The sequence below is a fragment of the Ylistrum balloti genome, unplaced genomic scaffold, assembly GCF_031769215.1.
Source record: "Ylistrum balloti isolate Yb309-2 unplaced genomic scaffold, AGI_CSIRO_Ybal_v1 Utg370288, whole genome shotgun sequence".
Classification (NCBI taxonomy): Eukaryota; Metazoa; Mollusca; class Bivalvia; order Pectinida; family Pectinidae; genus Ylistrum; species Ylistrum balloti.
Genome location: NW_026782219.1, coordinates 337,726 through 364,542, shown reverse-complemented (window position 1 = coordinate 364,542; position 26,817 = coordinate 337,726). Strand labels below are relative to the sequence as shown.

General features: G+C 32.3%; 1 protein-coding gene across 1 annotated transcript; it reads left to right on the top strand.

Moving 5' to 3' along the window:
• The first annotated feature begins 18,159 nt into the window (after nt 1-18,159).
• On the top strand, nt 18,160-24,602 carry LOC132552936 (ETV5-related protein Ets96B-like). Its single transcript, XM_060217135.1, has 3 exons — nt 18,160-18,562; nt 20,792-20,857; nt 23,944-24,602. Exons 1-3 carry the CDS (start codon nt 18,160-18,162, stop codon nt 24,600-24,602), a joined length of 1,128 nt encoding a protein of 375 aa, XP_060073118.1.
• Nucleotides 24,603-26,817: the final 2,215 nt, after the last annotated feature.

The window sequence follows — 26,817 nt, the reverse complement described above, 5'->3', positions numbered from 1 at the left end:
ATAAACTTAGATGTTTTTATGAAATATGAATATTCACTTTGAATGCTTTAACGCATGCTTTTATTATTGGTGCGTTTGTACTGATACTGAAAGTGGTTCTAAAATCATAGTCCTAAATGGTCGTGGAGTTGAAATTGAACTATAAAGTTAAGATCACTAGCTACTTGTGAGTCATATCTAACGCTCACGTACAGTATGGTCCGACTAGGGTGATCTCAGACGCTAAAATTAGTAATTTTGGAAAAACACACCCCGGAAAATCAAAAACATTCATTTTGTTTGCTGTGATTATTTTTGGAAAATGCGTAGTTTGTTGGAAGCGGTTTGTGGTCTTATTCTTTATAGGTAGGTATAAAATATATATATGTATTCAGTCAGTAAGTGTGGTCATTTCATATCAACATTTTGGCTGTGCTAAACAATTAGTTTGAACATCAGGCTTTCGATGGCTACGTTTAAATTTATATCTATGACATAATATCCCTTTTTGAAAATTGTACCAGGCATTAAAAAGGAATGCAAAATTATATTCTACATAAAAAAATTATATTCAAACTATCATTCATAATTATTTCAAATTATAATTGAATTTACTATTTAAAATTTATGAAATGAATAAACAGGAAAACTTAACATGTTTTGTTGAGGGCCAATGCCATGGTTATACCCGATATTCTTGCTAGATTATTTATTGCAAATACATGTAATAACGACGACTTTGGTAAAAGTTAAGCTTTATATAGTACTAACTCCGCCTTTCGTTAGGGAAAGTAATAAGAACAAATGGACAGTATCCATGACCTTTGACTCTGGTCATTAATATCACTATATTAATGTAATTTTAACGAGGTGTTTCACTAAACGTTAATAGGGTTAAATTCAAGTAGCAATTAAAATAAGTAGATAAATAAGATTGTAAAAATTAACGAGCAATTATTATAATTATTATTATTTTCAAGGAATACTTTTCGAGTAATATTTGTCATTGCAAAAGATATTTCAAGTTTATACTTTTAACAATATTTACGGATTTTAATTGAACTTTCAGCTTCATGTGGATGTATTTTCAAATTCTGCATAAAAACGTTTTTTTTTTTTTTTTTTTTTTGCAGAAAGTAACGTTGTACGTTGTTATTATGAATCGTCTATTCTATATTATTAAGTCCAGACATAAAAGTTTGATGAAGCTATATTTCAATCAATATCTATAAATTAATGTAAAATGGACCATTAGCATTAGTTTAAAAAAACATTATAATCATTAACGTGAATGTTAAAAATTACTTCAAATAGAAGTGTTCTAGCAGTTTTCTATATTCTAAATCAATTTATTTTTTTAACATTTTTATTTCTTTGTGGAGGTGGGGTGGGGGGGGGGTTGATTTTTTTTGCATTTGTTTAGTAATTGATCAATTGGTCGTTTCTAAATTCATTACAATATTGTATCTGTTAACAAACAGTCGACTAATCAACAGTAAGCGTGTTTTGTCCATAATGTCCCCGAAGTCTTTCCAGCACACTGTTGAGTCGTTGTGATTGAATTTAATTTGTTTTTATTTATCTTTAAATCTATTAACAGAATTAGGTTAAAGTTGAGCATCCAGCCTGCAGTTCCTATGGTACTGATATGTCGTGTTTATGCAGTTTTTTCTATCTTAATACAAATTATTTGAAACACGGCATAGAGGTTAATGAAACCCCAGCGAAAAGTTTTCCAACGGATAGTGCCTCGTGGGGAATCAAAACAATACACAAGTGTTCATTAATATGATATGTAGACGTTATAAATACGTATGTCTCCTTTCGATAATAGTTTAAACATATTTTATTGCCGTTACAATATCATTAACGCCCTTTCATTTAGAAGAAAAACATATATAACATATAGACATTTCAAGATGGCTCAAAATAATTATATACATATCATTTTTAGTTAAGAGAGAGAGAGAGAGAGAGAGAGAGAGAGAGAGAGAGAGAGAGAGAGAGAGAGAGAGAGAGAGAGAGAGAGAGAGAGAGAGAGAGAGAGAGACACAGTCAGAAATACAGAGAGAGAGAAGGAGAGAGAGACAGAGAGACAGACAGAGACAGACAGACAGAGAGGGAAAGAGAGAGACAGACAGACATACAGAGAAAGAGAGAGAGACAGACAGACATACAGAGAGAGAGAAAGAGAGAGAGATCTACTCGAATTCCATGGCTTACAAAATACATCTTCAATATATCTTACACTATATTATATATTTAATCTCACCAACCGAATGATAAAGTTTCTTTACGTTGATGATGAAGTGTAAACATTTCTACACATCATTAAGACTAATTAGGTGTTTTTATACACCACGTGTTAATAACAACTATGAAGCTATGAAACTTTCAATAACCCTATAGTATATATGTTATTTAATACCCTTGTTCTGATATCGTCATGAGGAGGTCGATATGACATCTATATTGCTAAATTTAGAACAATCGAGCCATGTTAATCTCATAATATTGTGTTAAAGGAAAATGTTTGGTGTTTTCTGTAAAGTGTTTCAAAAGATTTAAAATTTGGTGTACTTTGCTATGAAAATCAACATGCTTGTTCTTAATTTTGTATCCGTCTACCCGTATATTTAAAAGATAAGACTAACTAACAATGCATTGATACAATGTAAAGATGTACCAATGTAATTATCAAAAGTAAGAACCTTAGATATCGGTTGATATTATGTTATATCGACCTGATCGAAAAATATTGACCTCACCTGATTTTATCTCCGGGGTTGACATAACACCATATTGACCTGAAAAAAGTTCATAGTTCGTTACCATTTGATAGGTTTTTAGAAATAACCATAATATATGCGGTTCCGATGAAAAAGTAACTAACTGGCTGTTTCACCGTCGTTGAAATTGATCTCACCATGAAACGTGACATTACCTATTCGATTGACGACCATTTACATGTTGTCATTGAAGCAGAAGACGCTTTCCCTGTCGGAACACATGATTTTTTTCAAACAGCATGGTTACTTTATATCAACATTCTGGCAGTGCTAAACAATTGGATTTAACATGAGGCTTTTGGATAAATTAATGTTCACTCAATAACTTAATATCCGTTTTTACAAATTGTACCCGGTATCAAAAGGGAATCGGAAGTATATTCTACATGAAAATGTAAATTTCATATATCATAAATTTAATTTATTTTAGATATCATATCAGAATTAAATTTAAATATCAAATTTAGGGAATAAATAACTTAATAATGCTTTGTTTATATGCAAATTAGGATTTGATCAGAAGAAAATGATCTTTCTTTTGAAACAAACTCGAAATTTTTTTTTGAATTTTCTCTCTCTCTCTCTCTCTCTCTCTCTCTCTCTCTCTCTCTCTCTCTATATATATATATATATATATATATCTAAAATATGTAGTTAGTGTATTTGTTGCCTTATGGCTATTGCGTTGTCTAATTATCTTTTGTTATATATTGGGGAAAGGGTGTTTCATAAGTTGTAATAACTTGTACCTAATGCTGTTGTTATAATTATTGCAATAAAATTGGAAGTTGTCTACAGTTTTGTAAAAAAATATGTTTGTTCGTTATCGAGTGTTCATTTTCCGTAATATGTTTTAGTCATATTTGCACCTATATTTAAAAGAAGTATGTTCTTACATTAAAATGTTTCCAATTTGGGATATACATATGTAAATGAATTTAAAAACCAGCTTTGATTTCACACTAACATTTTAACCGTTTTATTTCAATAACCATGCTGTGGAATATTTTAACACCACAGATGATATAGCGTATGAAAGTAAAACGCACATCTTTAGAGAAAACACATATAAATTTTTTCTATGGCATTTTCATTAAGAAAAAAATAGGTTGTCATATCTTTTTTTTCTATTTATGGATACTAATTCACCTTTGGAAGATAACGTTGAAACGGCTTCGATGGTGCCTAGCTCTCAAGAGACAGTTTATACAAAGGACTCTGGTGTAAAGTGGGGTCCTTGCCCCCTGTGGTACAGTTCATTTAAGTACTTGTGGTTATAAGTACACACGTACATACACATGACATATAAAAGGTATACCTTGGTGTTTTGTATATTCACTCTACTAAATTTCACGTAGCAACCTCTGTACTACAAATTTACAATAAGTTACTGAACCGTGAAACGTAAACAATCACCTTCCTTTGTAACAATAATCATGCGTTTGAACTATATAAATATTACATAATTCAATTCATAGCGTTACTTCACGGCATTTCATAACAAAACAATAATTACCATAATACATACATGTACTTTAGAAAAATATTCGAAATTATAAAATTGCATTTTTATGTTAACGTTACTTTGAACATTGTACTTAATAAATGGAAAATGTAACTATCTCTCTAGATATCTATGTTGAATATTTTACGAAATAAAGAGAAAATGTAACTAGCTGTCTAGATATCTATGTTGAATATTGTATAAATAAACGGAAATGTAACTAGCTGTCTAGATATCTATGTTGAATATTGTATAAATAAAGAGAAAATGTAACTAGCTGTCTAGATATCCATGTTGAATATTGTATAAATAAAGGAAAATGTAACTAGCTGTCTAGATATCTATGTTGAATATTGTATAAATAAAGAGAAAATGTAACTAGCTGTCTAGATATCTATGTTGAATATTGTATAAATAAAGGAAAAATGTAACTAGCTGTCTAGATATATATGTTGAATATTGTATAAATAAAGTGAAAATGTAACTAGCTGTCTAGATATCTATGTTAAATATTGTATAAATAAAGAGAAAATGTAACAAGCTCTCTATATATCTATGTTGAATATTGTATAAATAAAGAGAAAATGTAACAAGCTCTCTAGATATCTATGTTGAATATTGTATAAATAAAGAGAAAATGTAACTAGCTGTCTAGATATCTATGTTGAATATTGTATAAATAAAGAGAAAATGTAACAAGCTGTCTAGATATCTATGTTGAATATTGTATAAATAAAGAGAAAATGTAACAAGCTCTCTAGATATCTATGTTGAATATTGTATAAATAAAGGGAAATGTAACTAGCTCTCTAGATATCTATGTTGAATATTGTATAAATAAAGAGAAAATTTAACTAGCTCTCTAGATATCTATGTTGAATATTGTATAAATAAAGAGAAAATGTAACAAGCTGTCTAGATATCTATGTTGAATATTGTATAAATAAAGAGAAAATGTAACTAGCTGTCTAGATATCTATGTTGAATATTGTATAAATAAAGAGAAAATGTAACTAGCTGTCTAGATATCTATGTTGAATATTGTATAAATAAAGAGAAAATGTAACTAGCTGTCTAGATATCTATGTTTAATATTGTATAAATAAAGGAAAATGCAACTAGCTGTCTAGATATCTATGTTGAATATTGTATAAATAAAGAGAAAATGTAACTAGCTGTCTAGATATCTATGTTGAATATTGTATAAATAAAGGGAAAATGTAACTAGCTGTTGAATATGTGTATATTGTATAAAGGGAAAATGTAACTAGCTGTCTAGATATCTATGTTGAATATTAAATAAAGTATAAATAAAAATAAAGAGAAAATGTAACTAGCTGTCTAGATATCTATGTTGAATATTGTATAAATAAAGAGAAAATGTAACTAGCTGTCTAGATATCTATGTTGAATATTGTATAAATAAAGAGAAAATGTAACTAGCTCTCTAGATATCTATGTTGAATATTGTATAAATAAAGAGAAAATGTAACTAGCTCTCTAGATATCTATGTTGAATATTGTATAAATAAAGAGAAAATGTAACTAGCTCTCTAGATATCTATGTTGAATATTGTATAAAAAGGAAAATGTAACTAGCTCTCTAGATATCTATGTTGAATATTGTATAAATAAAGAGAAAATGTAACTAGCTCTCTAGATATCTATGTTGAATATTGTATAAATAAAGGGAAATGTAACTAGCTCTCTAGATATCTATGTTGAATATTGTATAAATAAAGAGAAAATGTAACTAGCTCTCTAGATATCTATGTTGAATATTGTATAAATAAAGAGAAAATGTAACTAGCTGTCTAGATATCTATGTTGAATATTGTATAAATAAAGAGAAAATGTAACTAGCTCTCTAGATATCTATGTTGAATATTGTATAAATAAAGAGAAAATGTAACTAGCTCTCTAGATATCTATGTTGAATATTGTATAAATAAAGAGAAAATGTAACTAGCTCTCTAGATATCTATGTTGAATATTGTATAAATAAAGGAAAATGTAACTAGCTGTCTATATATCTATGTTGAATATTGTATAAATAAAGAGAAAATGTAACTAGCTGTCTAGATATCTATGTATAAATAAAGAAAAATATTGTATAAATAATTGTAGAGAAAATGTAACTAGCTGTCTAGATATCTATGTTGAATATTGTATAAATAAAGAGAAAATGTAACTAGCTGTCTAGATATCTATGTTGAATATTGTATAAATAAAGAGAAAATGTAACTAGCTGTCTAGATATCTATGTTGAATATTGTATAAATAAAGGAAAATGTAACTAGCTGTCTAGATATCTATGTTGAATATTGTATAAATAAAGAGAAAATGTAACTAGCTGTCTAGATATCTATGTTGAATATTGTATAAATAAAGAGAAAATGTAACTGTAGCTGAATATTGTATATAAATAAAGGAAAATGTAATGTAACTAGCTCTCTAGATATCTATGTTGAATATTGTATAAATAAAGAGAAAATGTAACTAGCTCTCTAGATATCTATGTTGAATATTGTATAAATAAAGAGAAAATGTAACTAGCTCTCTAGATATCTATGTTGAATATTGTATAAATAAAGGGAAAATGTAACTAGCTGTCTAGATATCTATGTTGAATATTGTATAAATAAAGAGAAAATGTAACTAGCTGTCTAGATATCTATGTTGAATATTGTATAAATAAAGGAAAATGTAACTAGCTGTCTAGATATCTATGTTGAATATTGTATAAATAAAGGAAAATGTAACTAGCTGTCTAGATATCTATGTTGAATATTGTATAGATAAAGGAAAATGTAACTAGCTGTCTAGATATCTATGTTGAATATTGTATAAATAAAGAGAAAATGTAACTAGCTGTCTAGATATCTATGTTGAATATTGTATAAATAAAGAGAAAATGTAACTAGCTGTCTAGATATCTATGTTGAATATTGTATAAATAAAGAGAAAATGTAACTAAAGAGAATATTGTATAAATAAAGAGAAAATGTAACTAGCTCTCTAGATATCTATGTTGAATATTGTATAAATAAAGGGAAATGTAACTAGCTCTCTAGATATCTATGTTGAATATTGTATAAATAAAGAGAAAATGTAACTAGCTCTCTAGATATCTATGTTGAATATTGTATAAATAAAGAGAAAAATGTAACTAGCTCTCTAGATATCTATGTTGAATATTGTATAAATAAAGGAAAATGTAACTAGCTCTCTAGATATCTATGTTGAATATTGTATAAATAAAGAGAAAATGTAACTAGCTCTCTAGATATCTATGTTGAATATTGTATAAATAAAGTGAAAATGTAATATTGTATAAATAAAGAGAAAATGTAACTAGCTCTCTAAATATAAAGGGAAATGTAACTAGTAACTAGCTGTCTAGATATCTATGTTGAATATTGTATAAATAAAGGAAAATGTAACTAGCTGTCTATATATCTATGTTGATATTGTATAAATAAAGAGAAAATGTAACTAGCTGTCTATATATCTATGTTGAATATTGTATAAATAAAGGAAAATGTAACTAGCTGTCTATATATCTATGTTGAATATTGTATAAATAAAGGAAAATGTAACTAGCTGTCTATATATCTATGTTGAATATTGTATAAATAAAGAGAAAATGTAACTAGCTGTCTATATATCTATGTTATTGTATAAATAAAGAAAATTGTATAAATAAAGGGAAAATGTAACTAGCTGTCTAGATATCTATGTTGAATATTGTATAAATAAAGAGAAAATGTAACTAGCTGTCTATGATATCTATGTTGAATATTGTATAAATAAAGGAAAATGTAACTAGCTGTCTAGATATCTATGTTGAATATTGTATAAATAAAGGAAAATGTAACTAGCTGTCTAGATATCTATGTTGAATATTGTATAAATAAAGGAAAATGTAACTAGCTGTCTAGATATCTATGTTGAATATTGTATAAATAAAGAGAAAATGTAACTAGCTCTCTAGATATCTATGTTGAATATTGTATAAATAAAGAGAAAATGTAACTAGCTCTCTAGATATCTATGTTGAATATTGTATAAATAAAGGAAAATGTAAAGCTCTCTAGATGTTGAATATTGTATAAATAAAGAGAAAATGTAACTAGCTCTCTAGATATCTATGTTGAATATTGTATAAATAAAGAGAAAATGTAACTAGCTGTCTAGATATCTATGTTGAATATTGTATAAATAAAGGAAAATGTAACTAGCTCTCTAGATATCTATGTTGAATATTGTATAAATAAAGAGAAAATGTAACTAGCTCTCTAGATATCTATGTTGAATATTGTATAAATAAAGGAAAATGTAACTAGCTGTCTAGATATCTATGTTGAATATTGTATAAATAAAGAGAAAATGTAACTAGCTGTCTAGATATCTATGTTGAATATTGTATAAATAAAGAGAAAATGTAATATCTATGTTGAATATTGTATAAATAAAGAGAAAATGTAACTCTATATATCTATGTTGAATATTGTATAAATAAAGGAAAATGTAACTAGCTGTCTAGATATCTATGTTGAATATTGTATAAATAAAGAGAAAATGTAACTAGCTGATATCTATGTTGAATATTGTATAAATAAAGGAAAATGTAACTAGCTGTCTAGATATCTATGTTGAATATTGTATAAATAAAGGAAAATGTAACTAGCTGTCTAGATATCTATGTTGAATATTGTATAAATAAAGGGAAAATGTAACTAGCTGTCTAGATATCTATGTTAAATATTGTATAAATAAAGGAAAATGTAACTAGCTGTCTAGATATCTATGTTGAATATTGTATAAATAAAGGAAAATGTAACTAGCTGTCTAGATATCTATGGTGAATATTGTATAAATTAAGGAAAATGTAACTAGCTGTCTAGATATCTATGTTGAATATTGTATAAATAAAGGAAAATGTAACTAGCTGTCTAGATATCTATGTTGAATATTGTATAAATAAAGAGAAAATGTAACTAGCTGTCTAGATATCTATGTTGAATATTGTATAAATAAAGAGAAAATGTAACTAGCTGTCTAGATATCTATGTTGAATATTGTATAAATAAAGAGAAAATGTAACTAGCTCTCTAGATATCTATGTTGAATATTGTATAAATAAAGGAAAATGTAACTAGCTCTCTAGATATCTATGTTGAATATTGTATAAATAAAGAGAAAATGTAACTAGCTCTCTAGATATCTATGTTGAATATTGTATAAATAAAGAGAAAATGTAACTAGCTCTCTAGATATCTATGTTGAATATTGTATAAATAAAGAGAAAATGTAACTAGCTCTCTAGATATCTATGTTGAATATTGTATAAATAAAGAGAAAATGTAACTAGCTCTCTAGATATCTATGTTGAATATTGTATAAATAAAGTGAAAATGTAACTAGCTGTCTAGATATCTATGTTGAATATTGTATAAATAAAGGAAAATGTAACTAGCTGTCTATATATCTATGTTGAATATTGTATAAATAAAGAGAAAATGTAACTAGCTGTCTATATATCTATGTTGAATATTGTATAAATAAAGGGAAATGTAACTAGCTGTCTATATATCTATGTTGAATATTGTATAAATAAAGAGAAAATGTAACTAGCTGTCTATATATCTATGTTGAATATTGTATAAATAAAGGGAAAATGTAACTAGCTGTCTAGATATCTATGTTGAATATTGTATAAATAAAGAGAAAATGTAACTATCTCTCTAGATATCTGTGTTGAATATTGTATAAATAAAGAGAAAATGTAACTAGCTGTCTAGATATCTATGTTGAATATTGTATAAATAAAGAGAAAATTTAACTAGCTCTCTAGATATCTATGTTGAATATTGTATAAATAAAGAGAAAATGTAACTAGCTCTCTAGATATCTATGTTGAATATTGTATAAATAAAGGGAAAATGTAACTAGCTGTCTAGATATCTATGTTGAATATTGTATAAATAAAGAGAAAAATGTAACTAGCTCTCTAGATATCTATGTTAAATATTGTATAAATAAGTTGCACGCCTGAAAATATCGATTTTCTGTCATTTTTGTGAAATATTAGTGATATTCAACGGATATCGTAGGTTTAACGTTTAGGCATCACTGACGAGTCCTAGAAGGACGAAACACAGGACAATATAGCATCACTGACGAGTCCTAGAAGGACGAAACGCAGGACAATATAGCATCACTGACGAGTCCTAGAAGGACGAAACACAGGACGATATAGCATCACTGACGAGTCCTAGATAGACGAAACAGTTGTATGATGTATCATCACTGACGAGTCCTAGATGGACGAAACAGCTGTATGATGTATCATCACTGACGAGTCCTAGATGGACGAAACAGCTGTATGATGTATCATCACTGACGAGTCCTAGATGGACGAAACAGCTGTATGATGTATCATCACTGACGAGTCCTAGATAGACGAAACAGTTGTATGATGTATCATCACTGACGGGTCCTAGATGGACGAAACAGCTGTATGATGTATCATCACTGACGAGTCCTAGATGGACGAAACAGCTGTATGATGTATCATCACTGACGAGTCCTAGATGGACGAAACAGCTGTATGATGTATCATCACTGACGAGTCCTAGATGGACGAAACAGCTGTATGATGCAATTTGTTTGACTCTACTGCATATTATCCATATCTGTATTGAATGGTTAATTTCATTAAACAGCAATGTACTCATAGTCCATTGTAGCTTCAAGAGAGTACTCATAGATAAACCGAGTAACCCGGATATGTATGACGTGCCTAATGACGTCATACGTGTCATAAGTAAGAACATGTTTAATGATATCGAGGTCGTTTAGTAAATTTATTATGTCGTTGTAAACAGTCTGAGTACACAAGGATATATTAACTCTTCATGTTATAGTCTCGGTAATCACGTTGACACTTTACCAAAGTAATGCAAACAAATTTATGTTTTCATTCCTTTCATCGAGAAGAAAATTTTTAATTATTGATATAAGCACGAAGAAGTTTAAGGGTGTCTAGCGACCAGAAGACCTTTTTTCTGCTGGTAATATTTTTAAAATTGTAAAAAAAAATATATAACACGTGAAATAATATTTGATTTTAGAAAGTTGAAAAAAGAAAAATGAAAAAAAAAAATAAATAAACAAATAAAAATAAAAATATTGCCGGACTTCGTTTTGTCGCTACAGGCGTCAGCTGTCTGTAAGACATCCATTTTCACTAATTCTTTCTGATTTTTATGAAAAAGACGTAGTTAATGTTGAGCTATGTTTTTAATACACTTCCAATGATATATGACAGTACTTGAACAATATAAAATGTTTAACTTTCATATGATTGCATGAATGAAAAAATGGAAATATTTAAAATCTGATATTTGATAGTGTTCAACTACCAGCTTTAACATTGATGTCTAATGAAACACGACTAATAAGTTCTGCATTTTCCCAAAAACTCCAACTTTAAGAGAATCAAACAACAAACTGAAACATGTCTATTGTCGGGCTTTAAACATCAAGATAGGTGATCAGTTTAGCCAGGGTACATGTATTTTCATGTCTGTTTTATTTATATCCTTTTTTGATAATCTGTACAAGAGATTTTATTCATTAAAAGATCTCTAGCCACGGGCACAACTGTACACCGCGTTTGTGTCATTATCCATATAACATAACGCTCCGTTATATAATGTAGGATTACAATATTTTTTTTTTTCAAAATGACATAATAATTCTTTAATTAAGTTCGTTAGTACACTTGCCAATATTGAAGTATATAAATCGCTTACGTAGGCATTCCTAACATTTTTTTTCTAGTTTGTCCTTTTCCAGATGGTACTCATATTGGTACTGAGCTTTTTTTTTTTTATTTATTTTACTTAATTTAATGGAAATCTTCATTTCATAAAAAATATGAAGTAGGAAGAAAAACAAGCAAACCTAACCTGTGGTTCTATTGTCACCACATTATTTTTATCTCTGCGATAAAACAAACTGCGAAGGCTTGTCTCGGCTGTGAAATCCACGACCAAATACGTACTGCGCTATAACGATCCAGCGTCATACTTGGTATAACAATACCTAGTTTTGTTGACGAAAAAGTGTAAAGAAAGAATTTCTCGTAACATCAGTTAAAAAGTGATCTGTTTGAGATTATAGTCTTGTAGTACGTGTGTATCTTATTTCGATTCAATCAGCATGTTTAAGATACAGAATATAAACTTTATTTCACCACAAATTCTGAACAATTTATCAGTATAAATTGACCCAACACCTTCACTCCACCCCCACCCCACCCCACCATTTCATTGTCTCTAACGCACCTTTTCACGGTAACACTATTACAATTAGCATCTACTTTGAATGTCTTGGACGTGGTCAGGCAGTTGACCACACACTGAGGGAAATGTGGTGTGGCAGGTGACTCCCACCTCCACCTCCACCCCCATCCCAACCCTCACCCCTACCCCTTCCTATCCCCACCATTTCACTGTTCTCTAACGCACCCTTTCACGGCAACACTATTAAAATTGGCATCTATTTTAAGCAGAGGTCACTTTGACGTCACTGGGATGGGTAATTCATGCAGACATTTTGCTGAATATTCACGGATATGTAACTTGGTGCTTACAAATGGTAAGACAGAAAACGTGCAAAGATACTGTGACGAGAAAAAATATATATATTTAAAAATACCGAACCGGAATTAATCCCGAAGCTGATTTGGTAAAGCTATTTTAAGTGACATCATTACAGTGGTCCTGTAAAACAAATGCTTATAAATGTAAAGATAATTTATAAACGTTTTCGTTTTTAACTGTTGAATATGCGCCTATGAACTAACTTCTTACACCAAGCAGCTTGATAATTGTGATGATGTGAATAATTCCCTGTTGTGTTTTCCTTTCATAAATAACGTGACTTAGTTGTCCCAACTCACTATTGAGTATGTCGTGATTGATTTGATATCCAAGGGTTTTTTTCGGAATAAAACTATTTTTATGCAAAATGTCGGAAACTGTCAATTAAATTGAGTGTTTTTTTTTAGATGAAAGTTGAAGAATGTGACATGGGAGAGTTTTCCCCATCATAAAATAAGGAGATATTTTACCAACTTGTGAGAAATTTGATATGTCCGTTGCTTTTGAGAATGACTGGCGGTTTCTGTGTTGAACACTTCTTTTTAAAATGAGAACGTGACATTACTCCGCTGGTGTTGTCGAACAAGCAAAAAGCGCTTACTCTTTAGGAACATCTGGTCATATTCCTTTTGTATGTTACGAGGAGTCTCATTGTAAATATCTTTTGTCATATTTCCCATTGTTTCATATGCTTCATAATGTAGATTTATATCTTGTCGTTGTATCGGTGTCATTCTGTTGTTATATGGGACTTATGCAGTTATCCAGAGTTATAGAAAATCGACGGAGTTTTGTAGAAATCCTGATTCTTTTTATTTAAAGTTTGTTACGGTATGTCCACTGCTCTATGTTCAGATTATACAACAAGGTTTCGTCTATTACAGTCACTGTCCTTTTCATCAAGGTGTTGCCTAATAATCATATCAAGTGGTTCTTGTTCACAACGATGTCGCCAAATCTGTTCTGTTACTATACAGTTTATTTATTTATTTATTTATTTATTTATTTATTTATTTATTTATTTATCTATCTAATACTAGGTTGATAAGTAGAAGAAAAAAAACACGTGTTGTTGCTGCAGCTAAAACAAAGCGTTGCATACTTTTAGCAAACAGAACTGAATGTGGTTATATAATTGAAATCCTAAATCATACTCGTCTTTCAACTAATTCATGGAATAAATATATTCCTTCTGTGCAAAAATTTCCATATAATCATGCATTGCAGTTTCCCTTGTTATTTTATTAAGCACTAGTACTAATTTTTCTTTTGTTTTCTCTCCGTGTCTTTAAATATATTCACTTTTTGACCGTTGCTGTTTACGTATTCTAATCCGGTTTGTAGGGGGCCGCGTTGCCTCCGTCTGTTAAAGCAATAACATTCATAACCCTAAGTCATTTGGTCAAGGTTACGTGATCCGACACTCCCTGCCTCTGGCAGTTTCTTTTCACAGGAAGCTGAGGATGCGACGAGCATGTGCTGTTATGTCAGTGTCTTTCGTCTCGACACTTTGCCTTTATTGCACTGGGTGATAAATGACGGGCCTCCCGTATGTTGTTAAGAGAGGTAGTTCCCCACCCAGAACAAACAAACCTATTTTCCGTGATACTTACAGCGAAGGATCTGACTCCTTTGCCACTAGGGGTATTCGGAGCTTCCATTATTTATAAATTAAATAATAAACAAAACAATAAAAAAAACATCCCGGAAAAAAAATACTGAAATAATAATAATAAAAAAAAAACAGAATTATTTATTTATTGTTTGTTTGTTTTTTTTTTTTTTTTGTTTTGTTTGTTGAAAAGTATTGATTACATATGGTATATATAATATTGATTTTCGTTCTATTCTGTTGTCTCACTAGTTCCTGTGAAGATATAATTTTTTTTTACAAGCTTTATCATACCAAAGACCTACAAATGAATAATATCCTTCATTACAAAAGCGACATTAGAGACAATAATGAATTTAACGGTAACATATTGCTGTTTCGTTCTTCCTGGGGCTGGAAATGTTCATGCGGGCCTAAATTATGTCTAGGGGACGAAAGCAGAAGACTCTAAATGGTCCTAACTTAGCGTTATTGATAAGATAGGAGTGTGTGTGTGTGTGTGTGTGTGTGTGTGTGTGTGTGTGAGTGAGGGGGGAGGGTGTTGCACTATCCCCAGGGGATGGGGGGGGGGGGGTTGCACTATCCCCAATTTTCAATCAATTTCTCAGTCTGTATGTTGATGTGACAGTCATCATAGGTTGTCGTTGTTAATTGTCACTAACGATATAGACCGTAAAATATTTCCACTAAGGATTGACTACTATCATTAAAGCATTGTGAAAAATATCGCAAGTCATTGTTACAAAGCCTTCATGTAGATCCCAATCAGCGACCATCGGGTGGTCCGATTCTAATGAGGCATGCACATTTTCAAAGACATCGAATTCTCGTTTCGTTTTATTTTTTTTTTCTCAGAATATTTTCTAATTTTTTAAGTTCTATGGCATCTTTTCTGAACAGTTTTATTCATTATGTACTAGTCAGAAGGAATTTTGATCCTATTTTTTTTTTAGATCTTTCTAAGTATATCTAGTTTATCAGTGTTTTCGTCTTTTGTAGAATTTTGCAATTTAACACAGAGTTTTAGAACGTTTCGGTTTTATTTGTTGGGTAGCTATTAGAGAAGATTGATCAAGCGGTTTTGTTAAGAGTATTTGACGACATATTTTCTTCATACGAAATGTAACAAAACATTATTCAACGTATTATTTGTAATCATTTAAACAGAGTAACAGGAGACACGGTGCACAGAGAAAGATTAAAGTGTAAATCAGGTCAACCGCTCCTTAAACGTGACACAGACATACAATTGTTATTTAAAATAGATGTTTATAATGGAAAAAAACAAAGCTGCCTTAAGCTTGCTTTTGCTTGCTTGTCTTCCAACCTTGACTCAAACTTAAAGTCAACTTATCGTCATTACCGATAGATTATTGGTAAATCGTTATATTTTGAAAATAACATCGCGAACTCGGAAAACAGTTCAGTGATCGCCTCTTTATACACACATATTAATGTATATAAAGATTTAAACGTTTAAATTTCGCAAAAATTTCATCTCTAGGAATAAAATTTTGAATATTACATTTTTACCCAGTTGCAGGGGGCCTGACTTATACGAAAATTCATGAAAATTTTCATTTTTGATATTTATTTTCAAAAATTGTGGTTGAAAAATGTTGGTTAACCGCAGGAAATGTTGTACAGCTACATGTACTCGGTCTGTTAAACACAGGGCATGGAACAATACTGGGTCATATGAAGATATAAAGTAATGTATTTGTCTGCACGAGATTGAAATATAACTCTCCACGTGCATTTAGCATGATGAATAAACAATTATATGATACTCTGTTTGTCTTTGTGTTTAAACAAGTCTCTCGGTGCAAGAAATGAAGTGTAAATAACAGTTAAAGGCGGAAGACGATATAAGCCACTTTTTGATTGGTCAATTCTTCAAATCGAGAGCTCTGATTGGTTGCGTATTGTTTAAAATATCCGGTCCAGAAATAACATAATGATTTCATTCATGCTTTGTGTTTGACCGTCTTTAATAACACAGTCATTGTTATAAATGATTATATTTTTTATCAGGTGTAGAGTTATGGTCCTTGGACAATTTTGAGTTGGTATAAATATCAGTTCCTCTGGTTTTGATTATCAATTGTACACATAACGAGATACAAACCGCATGTGGATATGTACATTGTCTAATTGTTTTCTTATTAACAAAAAAGTGAAATGTATTGGACTATGAAAAATGACTATTGTGGAATATACTGTATTTTGATCACTAAAGACTGAACTTACGACTATTTTCAGTATTTTCTGGTCTCGTCAGCAATCTTTATGATATAAAAAGGTAATATTCTAGGGACGTGTTAAACACATGAACAGTTCGTAAGTTAAAAAAAACGTGACTATAACAGCTAATAAGCAGTGTTTGTGATTGACATTTGTGATATGTATACTTCACAGCTGATATTAGTAATAAGTTCAAAGAATTTTTATTAATACAATAGATTTTCTGCGGGATTGCTTTAACTACTGAGTGTTGCTTGGATACCATGAAAGTGAAAAAAACACCTTTTCATAATATTACATAATACCTTATAATTATCCACTTAATCCAGGACCTTGCATTCGGCGTTTGCCCAGAAAGGAAGAATTCTGATTCCTTCCGTGAAAATCAATTGGATTTCAGCCTTAAATACAAACGTTGCTGTTACATCTTCAAGCTATTCGACAGATAAGCCTTGGTTGTCAATATAGAAATGGATAATAAGCCTCGATCTGGATTGATAAATATTTTAAAAATATTTTTTTTTGGTTCTTTTCGTCATGTTGAAGGGTTATAATGTTGTTGACAAATCGTTATTGCTTGTTGTTCTAACGAAAGGTGTCATACGGGAATTAACATAAGTGATTACATTAAGATTGACGAAGAACATTTTTCTTCAAGTATCGTTTTACTGTGTATCAATAAAACATAGTTAAGCACTGTTGATACTGAATGCTTGATATGATTCAAACCATATCGGACTAACCCTTGAGTATACTGTACACAAATAATTTGACTACGACTTCACAAACACTGCAAGGCTACAAATGACAGCAACGTGCTGTTACTGCACAACTTTATAGACTAATAGGACAGTTTACGGTTGCCATAGTGATCTCATAGAGAAATATTCGATTTCATTGTGCTGGAGGTGAATTTGCTTGATACTCGTTAGTTTGCCGGATGGTTCCGTTATTTTTATACTTTGCTTTCATTTGAGAACGTGATATAACTTACTTGGGTTGATTGTTTACTTGGTGGGTACAGAGAAGAAACAGAAGAAGCTTACTCTTCTGTAACACCTGGTCTTATTCTCCATGTACTTTTCCTGAGTCTATTGTAGAACGTTTTTGGTTTGTTTTGGCCCTAGTTTTATTGTTTCTTGGTTTTTGTTTATGATTATGTGTATTTGCTTGTAGTCTTTTTTTCTATCCATGCACAACCTGTTGTTTTTTGGATGAATGCTGTTTACTTTTTTTTTAGATATATAACTTTAATATTCTTCTGTGGTTAGATCAGGAATACAGTGTACAGTTAAAAAAATCCATCATATAAATTTTCTTTTCTATTTTTTCCAATAGATTTGAGCACGTGACGACGGTATGCAGTACAAGGATCGATGGTCGCCCGATAATGGCTATTACAGTGAAACAGAATATCCATTAGGTGAACCCCTTCGTCCCCCTCACCCTGGATATGACATGGGGGGTTGTGCGCATGGCTGGACAGACGATTCCGCAATGTTTCCGGTTCCGGTAACCAATGTTTCTCCTGCCCTCTCCGATATGAACGATGTAATTCAACCAACACATGAGGTGGACAATCGCGGTCCTCCTTCTTACGCAGAGCACATGCAAAGAACTAGAACCAGATCACTAAGTGCACCTCAAATGAACCGTAGTGATGACGTCACATGTAATATGACGTCACACCAAGCTCAATCATCTGGAACTATGCTCAATGATATCATGGACTGTATATCGGAGGATGGGCAGTCCAGCGACGGTATGTAATTATCAGTTTTGTTAACAAACTTTCTTGACCCATCAATGTAAATATTTCTATTTTCGCGTAGATATTCTGTAAGGCCGTGACCATATATACCATGAACATAAAAAATATATGAAAGCTATGGTCTGTTATAGGAACTCCGTGAAAAAATACATTTTTATCGTAAAGAATTTTCTAAAAGATGGAACAAACAAACAAGCAAAAAAGAAAGAAAACATTTACAGTGTTTGGGTAAATAGTATCCCCGATACTCCAGAGGCTACGATCACTTTCGCTCTCTACATTCCTGGATTATGTCATGGCAAATTTGAAGTTTCCATGTGCGACACCTTGTGGAAAAGACTGGTTTCACCCTGATGTACACGAAACGAATCTTCAGGTCGCTTAGCGGTAAATTGTAATGGCTTAGAAGTTGGGTGTCGCTCTTTCGTAATCTTCAAAATGAACGTGTCAGTTTTTTTCTTCTTGGATCCAATCATAATCTTCACTTGCGCCTTTAATTTTGCCATGATATGTTCCAGGGCTCGCGCGAGAGAGAGAGGGGGGAGGAGAGAGAGAGAGAGAGAGAGAGAGAGAGAGAGAGAGAGGTGGGGGAAGGTGGGAGGGAGAGAGAGAGACACAGATAATTGATAATTTTGATTAAATTTTCAATGTAGCTAATAACGAATTATCTATTTAGATAATTGCCGTATAACGATGAAATGGCATCAGTTGTGCTTTGGTTTTATTTTTAGTTTTTTTTTACGTTTCCTAAATTCGTATTGGTTTGAAAACAGCTAGGGTTCGCGCCCTGGGTTCAGCCTCCATACCCTCCATACAAACATGTCCTAACTAACACGCTACATAGTTAATGTACGACGCAATGAAATGCACTGTAAATATGGTTGTATTTATAGCATGCAGTAATGATTAATTTCCACACAGATAAATGTCGATATTTAAATAGATGAAACAAAAAACCGGTCATTATGAAATAACTGTAATAATAACTATAAATTTATTAGACTGAGAAATCTCTCTCACGGCTCAGAGAAATGGTTTTTTTTCTTCTCTTTTTGCTTCTCAAAAGATTGGTATAGCCTGGACCAAATCTCCCACATTATCATCTGATTGGTTCTTAACGATCGATTAATCGATATTGTAAAAAATAAATGAAATGATAGACACTTTCCAATACAAATTTTGAAATATATGCAAAAGAGCCAAATTATGAAGTTAACGATATCTTTTTCGTTCTTCTTGGGCTTGTTAGTGATACTAAGGGCATAATTGGTTGAAACCTAGGAGGTAACTGACGACAATCCAAACTTGTCAAAAACCCACCAGCAGTGTATATGAATAAGAATGTCTCTTATAATATAGTTGTTCTATTTTTAGACCAAGCGAGGATCTCCTACCATGCTGTTTTATTCTCCTATTATTAGCACTATGAAAAATCTCAGTTTAAAGTTGCAAAAATCACTTATCACTTTCATTTCCTGTTAAAATCTTGAACAACAAGAGGTTTGAATCGTGTGTGTGGGTATATATATAGAGAGAGTAACACATCACAACCGATCAAAGCATTACCGATCATTGTGGAGGATTAGAACTTTTACCTCAGATCATGTCTCTAAGTTTTTACATTCGTGAATATTGCAGACTTGGTAAGAATTTTTTTTCGTATCATATTTTAATATTTTACGTGTAAAACGGTATGTTGTTTCTGTTATAATGCTTAAGGGTTTGATTTACGTGGTACAATTAAACGATGATGATGATAGTTGAGGGGTTGAGGAGTGGAGATGGACCCAAAGTTATTTACAGAGATTCCTTCCATTGTTGCGTTAAGGATCACTCTGTCTACTCTACAAGATTTTCCATAATTTTATGAATGAAAAGTATACTGACCACAAAGAACTGATCCAGTTGATAAAATAGGACAATTTCATCCATTAAGAAGTGTTTGTCGCTATTTGGCTGGTACTTTACAAGCTTTTCAGAATAAGATTTTTATGTTGTCATCTCAATCTGTGTGATTGTAAATTTAGCTTGTTTTTCTAAAACAGTATCACAGCCTCCCCACACCAAAGACGGCGATACAAAGCATTAAGACCCTAGTATGTAGCTATATCACTAGTAAGCAAGACCTAAGCCTATATATTCCTGTGACATCATCAATTTTAAGACAAAGCGAGAAACCCTCCGATGTAAAAAAATCTTAATCATTTTTTTTAATTACAGTACCTGTGTTGAACATTTCCAATTATGGGGAATCTCACTTGCGACAGTTGGCATCGCTTCTGGCAGGTAAATGGTTTCATTTATTTATTTATTTATTTATTTATTTATTTATAAGCTTTTTCTTAATCACTTAAAACATATTTATTTACTTTTCAATATATCATAACAACACGTTTAAGATTGATGTTTTATATTTCATAATTTCCTGTGCAACCACGTGTTATATAACCACATCTTGTTGTCTTTATCAACACATTTTACTTCGTCATTTTCTTGCGTCACTGCTTACCATGTCACTATTTTCTGTGTTACTGCTTACCATGTCACTATTTTCTGTATCACCGCTTACAATGGCACCATTTTCTGTGTCGCTGCTTACCATGTCACTATTTTCTGTATTACTGCTTACCATGTCACTATTTTCTGTGTTACTGCTTACTATGTCACTATTTTCTGTATCACTGCTTACAATGGCACCATTTTCTGTGTCGCTGCTTACCATGTAACTATTTTCTGTGTTACTGCTTACCATGTAACTATTTTCTGTGTCACTGCTTACAATGTCACTATTTTCTGTGTCACTGCTTACTTTGTAATCATTTTCCGTGTCACTACTTACCATGTCACTATTTTCTGTATCACCGCTTACAATGGCACCATTTTCTGTGTCGCTGCTTACCATGTCACTATTTTCTGTATTACTGCTTACCATGTCACTATTTTCTGTGTTACTGCTTACTATGTCACTATTTTCTGTATCACTGCTTACCATGTCACTATTTTCTGTGTTACTGCTTACCATGTCACTATTTTCTGTGTTACTGCTTACCATGTCACTATTTTCTGTGTTACTGCTTACTATGTCACTATTTTCTGTATCACTGCTTACAATGGCACCATTTTCTGTGTCGCTGCTTACCATGTAACTATTTTCTGTGTTACTGCTTACCATGTAACTATTTTCTGTGTTACTGCTTACCATGTAACTATTTTCTGTGTCACTGCTTACAATGTCACTATTTTCTGTGTCACTGCTTACTTTGTAATCATTTTCTGTGTCACTACTTACCATGTCACTATTTTCTGTATCACCGCTTACAATGGCACCATTTTCTGTGTCGCTGCTTACCATGTCACTATTTTCTGTATTACTGCTTACCATGTCACTATTTTCTGTGTTACTGCTTACTATGTCACTATTTTCTGTATCACTGCTTACAATGGCACCATTTTCTGTGTCGCTGCTTACCATGTCACTATTTTCTGTGTTACTGCTTACCATGTAACTATTTTCTGTGTTACTGCTTACCATGTCACTATTTTCTGTGTTACTGCTTACTATATCACTATTTTCTGTATCACTGCTTACAATGGCACCATTTTCTGTGTCGCTGCTTACCATGTCACTATTATCTGTGTTACTGCTTACCATGTAACTATTTTCTGTGTTACTGCTTACCATGTCACTATTTTCTGTGTTACTGCTTACTATGTCACTATTTTCTGTATCACTGCTTACAATGGCACCATTTTCTGTGTCGCTGCTTACCATGTCACTATTTTCTGTGTTACTGCTTACCATGTAACTATTTTCTGTGTCACTGCTTACAATGTCACCATTTTCTGTGTCACTACTTACCATGTCACTATTTTCTGTATCACCGCTTACAATGGCACCATTTTCTGTGTCCCCGCTTACTATGGCACTATTTTCTGTTTCACTGCCTACCATGGCACCATTTTCTGTGTCCCCGCTTACTATGTCACTATCTTCTGTGTCACTGCCTACCATGTCACCATTTTCTGTGTCCCCGCTTACTATGTCACTATTTTCTGTGTCACTGATTACTATGTCACCATTTTCTGTGTCGCCGCTTACTCTGTCACCATTTTCTGTATCACTGCTTACCATGTCACTATTTTCTGTGTCACTGCCTACCATGTCACTATTTTCTGTGTCACATCTTACTATGTCACCATTTTCTGTGTCGCCGCTTACTATGTAACTATTTTCTGTGTCACTGCTTACTATGTCACCATTTTCTGTGTCGCCGCTTACTATGTCACCATTTTCTGTGTCCCCGCTTACTATGTCACCATTTTCTGTGTCGCCGCTTACTATGTCACCATTTTCTGTGTCACCGCTTACTATGTCACTATTTTCTGTGTCACCGCTTACTATGTCACTATTTTCTGTGTTACTGCTTACTATGTCACCATTTTCTGCGTCAGCTCGCAGAATGTTATAATTGTCTGTGTCTTCTTTTAATATGTCAAGATTTTTTTATCACTTCCTAAGTTGTGATTTCCTGTTTCACCTGTAATTTTGTCACCATTTTTTTCACAACTTACTGTGTAACCATTTTTATGTGTCACCTCTTATAACGTTACAATTTAATTCGTCACCAATTGTCATACCACAATCTTATGTGTATACACTCATTACGTCATTTTCTGTATCACAATTTATCACATGTGTCATTGCTTATCATGTCACCACTCTTTACGTCACCATTTTTGTGTCACAATTATATGTGTCATTGCTTATGGTATCATATCATGTGTCACCACTCATTACGTCACCATTTTTGTGTCACAATTATATGTGTCATTGCTTATCATGTCACCACTCTTAACGCCACCATTTTTGTGTCACAATTATATGTGTCATTGCTTATGGTATCATATCATGAGTCACCACTCATTACGTCACCATTTTCTGTCACCACTTATTACGTCACTGTTTCTATGTCATTGCTTACGTGATACTATTTCCTGTGTCACCACTCTTTACGTCACCATTTTCTGTCACCACTTATTACGTCACTGTTTCTATGTCATTGCTTACGTGATACTATTTCCTCTGTCACCACTCTTTACGTCACCATTTTCTGTCACCACTTATTACGTCACTGTTTCTATGTCATTGCTTACGTGATACTATTTCCTCTGTCACCACTTATGACGTCACCTTTTTTATTTTTAGACATTAAGTTCATTCTTTTCTTTCATCACTTGGTATATCACTATTTTCCGTGTCATCAATTTGTATAGTACATTTTCTAATGTTATCATTTACTTTTTTTCGGATTCTTTGGTATATAGTTTGTGTCTTTTTCCCGGAGTTATTGTTTATTTATATATAATTGCAGGCGGTGGACAGGTCCAGCTATGGCAGTTTCTATTGGAGCTTTTAACAGACGGTGCAAATGACTGTTGTATCAAATGGGAGGGGCCTAATGGCGAGTTCCGCATGACTGACCCGGAAGAGGTCGCCAAAAGATGGGGAAATCGTAAAAACAAGCCAAATATGAATTATGACAAATTGAGCAGGGCTTTAAGATATTATTATGATAAAATGATACTTACAAAGGTTCAGGGGAAACGATATACATACAAGTTCAATTTTAAAATGATTCTTGAATCTAACAAAGCCGTTTCAGGTTCGATTCCTGCAAAGATTGATTGGAATCCCAGGATTGGAATGGGAAATCGATTTTTGCATCACATGCAGTTTCGCGACTCGGCCTCCTCTCTACTTCCGGTTGAGCGGTATGTGCGATTAGATCGTGATACGCCATTTCCAATATCAGGTCTCGAATCAGGGCATAGTCAGGACCGCATATCCTTATCAGAAACATCCAACTATATTACGTCATCCCCTCGACCTATGTCGCCCACAGTTTCATCACAGTATCTGCTACAAGGACCTCCCGCTTACGTCACTTCACAGTCGCCAACAGAATATCGCCCACCTTGTGATTGTTACCCAGCTTGCCAATCCAGACAGAGTACAATGCCTTATTACTAGTAACTTCCTGTGTCATAATTGATCTCATTACACATCTCAAAAAGAGTGTGAAATACTGCAAACGTTTTTATTTTAGTGCAGTCAAATTTTAGTGCACTCAAAATTTAGCGCAGTCACATTTTAGCGCACTCAAATTATCAGCGCAAACAAAAAAAAAACCCAATTAATTATGGACGTGTTAAATTCGGAAATCTCCGTTTCTAAATTAGACACCAGAACTCTAATTCGGATAGCACAGACACGCATGGATGGTGCAGTGGTTATGTACATGTAATATGATTTGACCATTAACTTGTTTTCATTGACCATTGCTTGTGTGGTGTTGGGTAATAAAAACGGGATACTTTCGAAAAACTTTCGTTTGGTAAACTGTTACAAAAAATGCTGTAATTTGTTCAGTCTTACCGGCTGTTGGGCTATCTTAATATAACAGAGGGGTATAACAGCTTTTACCTGTGTTTGACTGTTCACACCCTTTTATCAATAGAATAGTCTAGTACTGTTTGTGACGACAGACATATCGGGTTTACAGCAGCGCGAAAAATTCGACCGCAGGCAGCGAATGAGATGTTACCGAGGTTAGGTTCGATTTTAAGATATACCGATCTCGAATGTAAGGGAATACTTTCTTGTACATTGTTTTGTCTAAATTACATAAACATATTTGTATTTCAAACTCTTTATTTTGAATAAAGCGTCGGCCTTAACGGTTAAACAAAGATACGTCAAGTGGATATGACGTCATATTTATTGTGACGTTACCTGGCAACAAGTACCGTGTAAGGATACAGACAGATCGGACGGGGTAGTGGACGAGAATTCCTGTCCCAGGTTCAAAGACAGTGCCAGTTTTTAAGATATCAGCACATCAATGTAACAGGTGTCATTATTTATTTCGGTGCCTCCGCGACAATTCGAACCCGGGTCCTCTGCCGCTCATCAGATCGAGCTAAAGAGAGGTTATTTCTACCCGAGCGGTATACTGCGGCTAGTGTTTACCATGGTTACATTAGCTATTGTTTATTACCAGACACTTTACCCTCACAATATGAATAATCCGCATCTTCGACAAATTGTGTGTGGTGGACATCACATCAGTGATATCATGTGATATAATGAGTTTTTTGTCCATTAGTTCTCTTAGTTCCTTATCAGAAATGCATAACAAAGAATCAGTATCGAATTATCGATTTTTTCATTTGTCTTCAACGTTTTTCCAATTTGAAAAAAAAATGTTAACGAAATTAAAGGGCGGTTCAGGAGATGGGGAAATGCGATTATTTTTTTCTCAAATTGGCGTACCATTCATTTAATCTGTTTTCTTGGCCTTCAGCAACAATTCAAACCATTAAAAAAAACAAGTACAGTATGGAGTCCGATGGATTATGAGTGTTAAAACTTTCTACATTTTATAAGTCGTGTGAAAAGTTTTAGTTCTTTAAGAATACACATAGTGTTCTTTTGAATTTATCCTACATTAAAATTTATGAAATATTTTTATTATGAGTGGACCTCCAATCTCGTTTTTGACATATTTTTTTCGAAAAGGTTTGACTTCCTCCTTCAACTCCTTGGTCAAACAACTGAAGCCCTTAGCATCACTGACGAGTTCTCGAGTTAACGAAACGGTAGTTTCTTTTTGATAATTCTTTGACCGCGTTATACCGGATTCTAAATTTGAATTCAGCAGGTTCTATTCAGCGTAGTGTCTTTTTGCAATACAACATTCAAAGACTTCATGTCAAAACATATAATTTTTTTACGTAGTTTAATAAAGATCAATATGTAATGATCTAGCTCCCTTAAACCCTTCCTGACACAAAATCACGTAAAAAGATCTTATTTACTGTAAAATCATATATATTTGTGGGGCTTGATTTTTGTGGTTTTCCGAAATAAAAATACTCTTTCGTGGACGCTTGATTTCATTGTTAAATATACATCAATAAGTCGGCTGATATATGAAATTATATGGAAATATGAATTCATGGGTAAATAGTATGCACGAAAATAATTCCCCACAAAAATTAATAATTTTTTCAATAAATATTAATATATAGATTTCAAAATTAGGAACGGACATTATCCATGGAAAAAAATCGATATATTCGAAAATCATCAAGCTCTTCTGAAGAATTTTGTTGTTTCCGTTGACCTTCTGTGTAACCTGTGTAACATTATCCGCCGAGACTATATACACTGTAAAATCATAAGT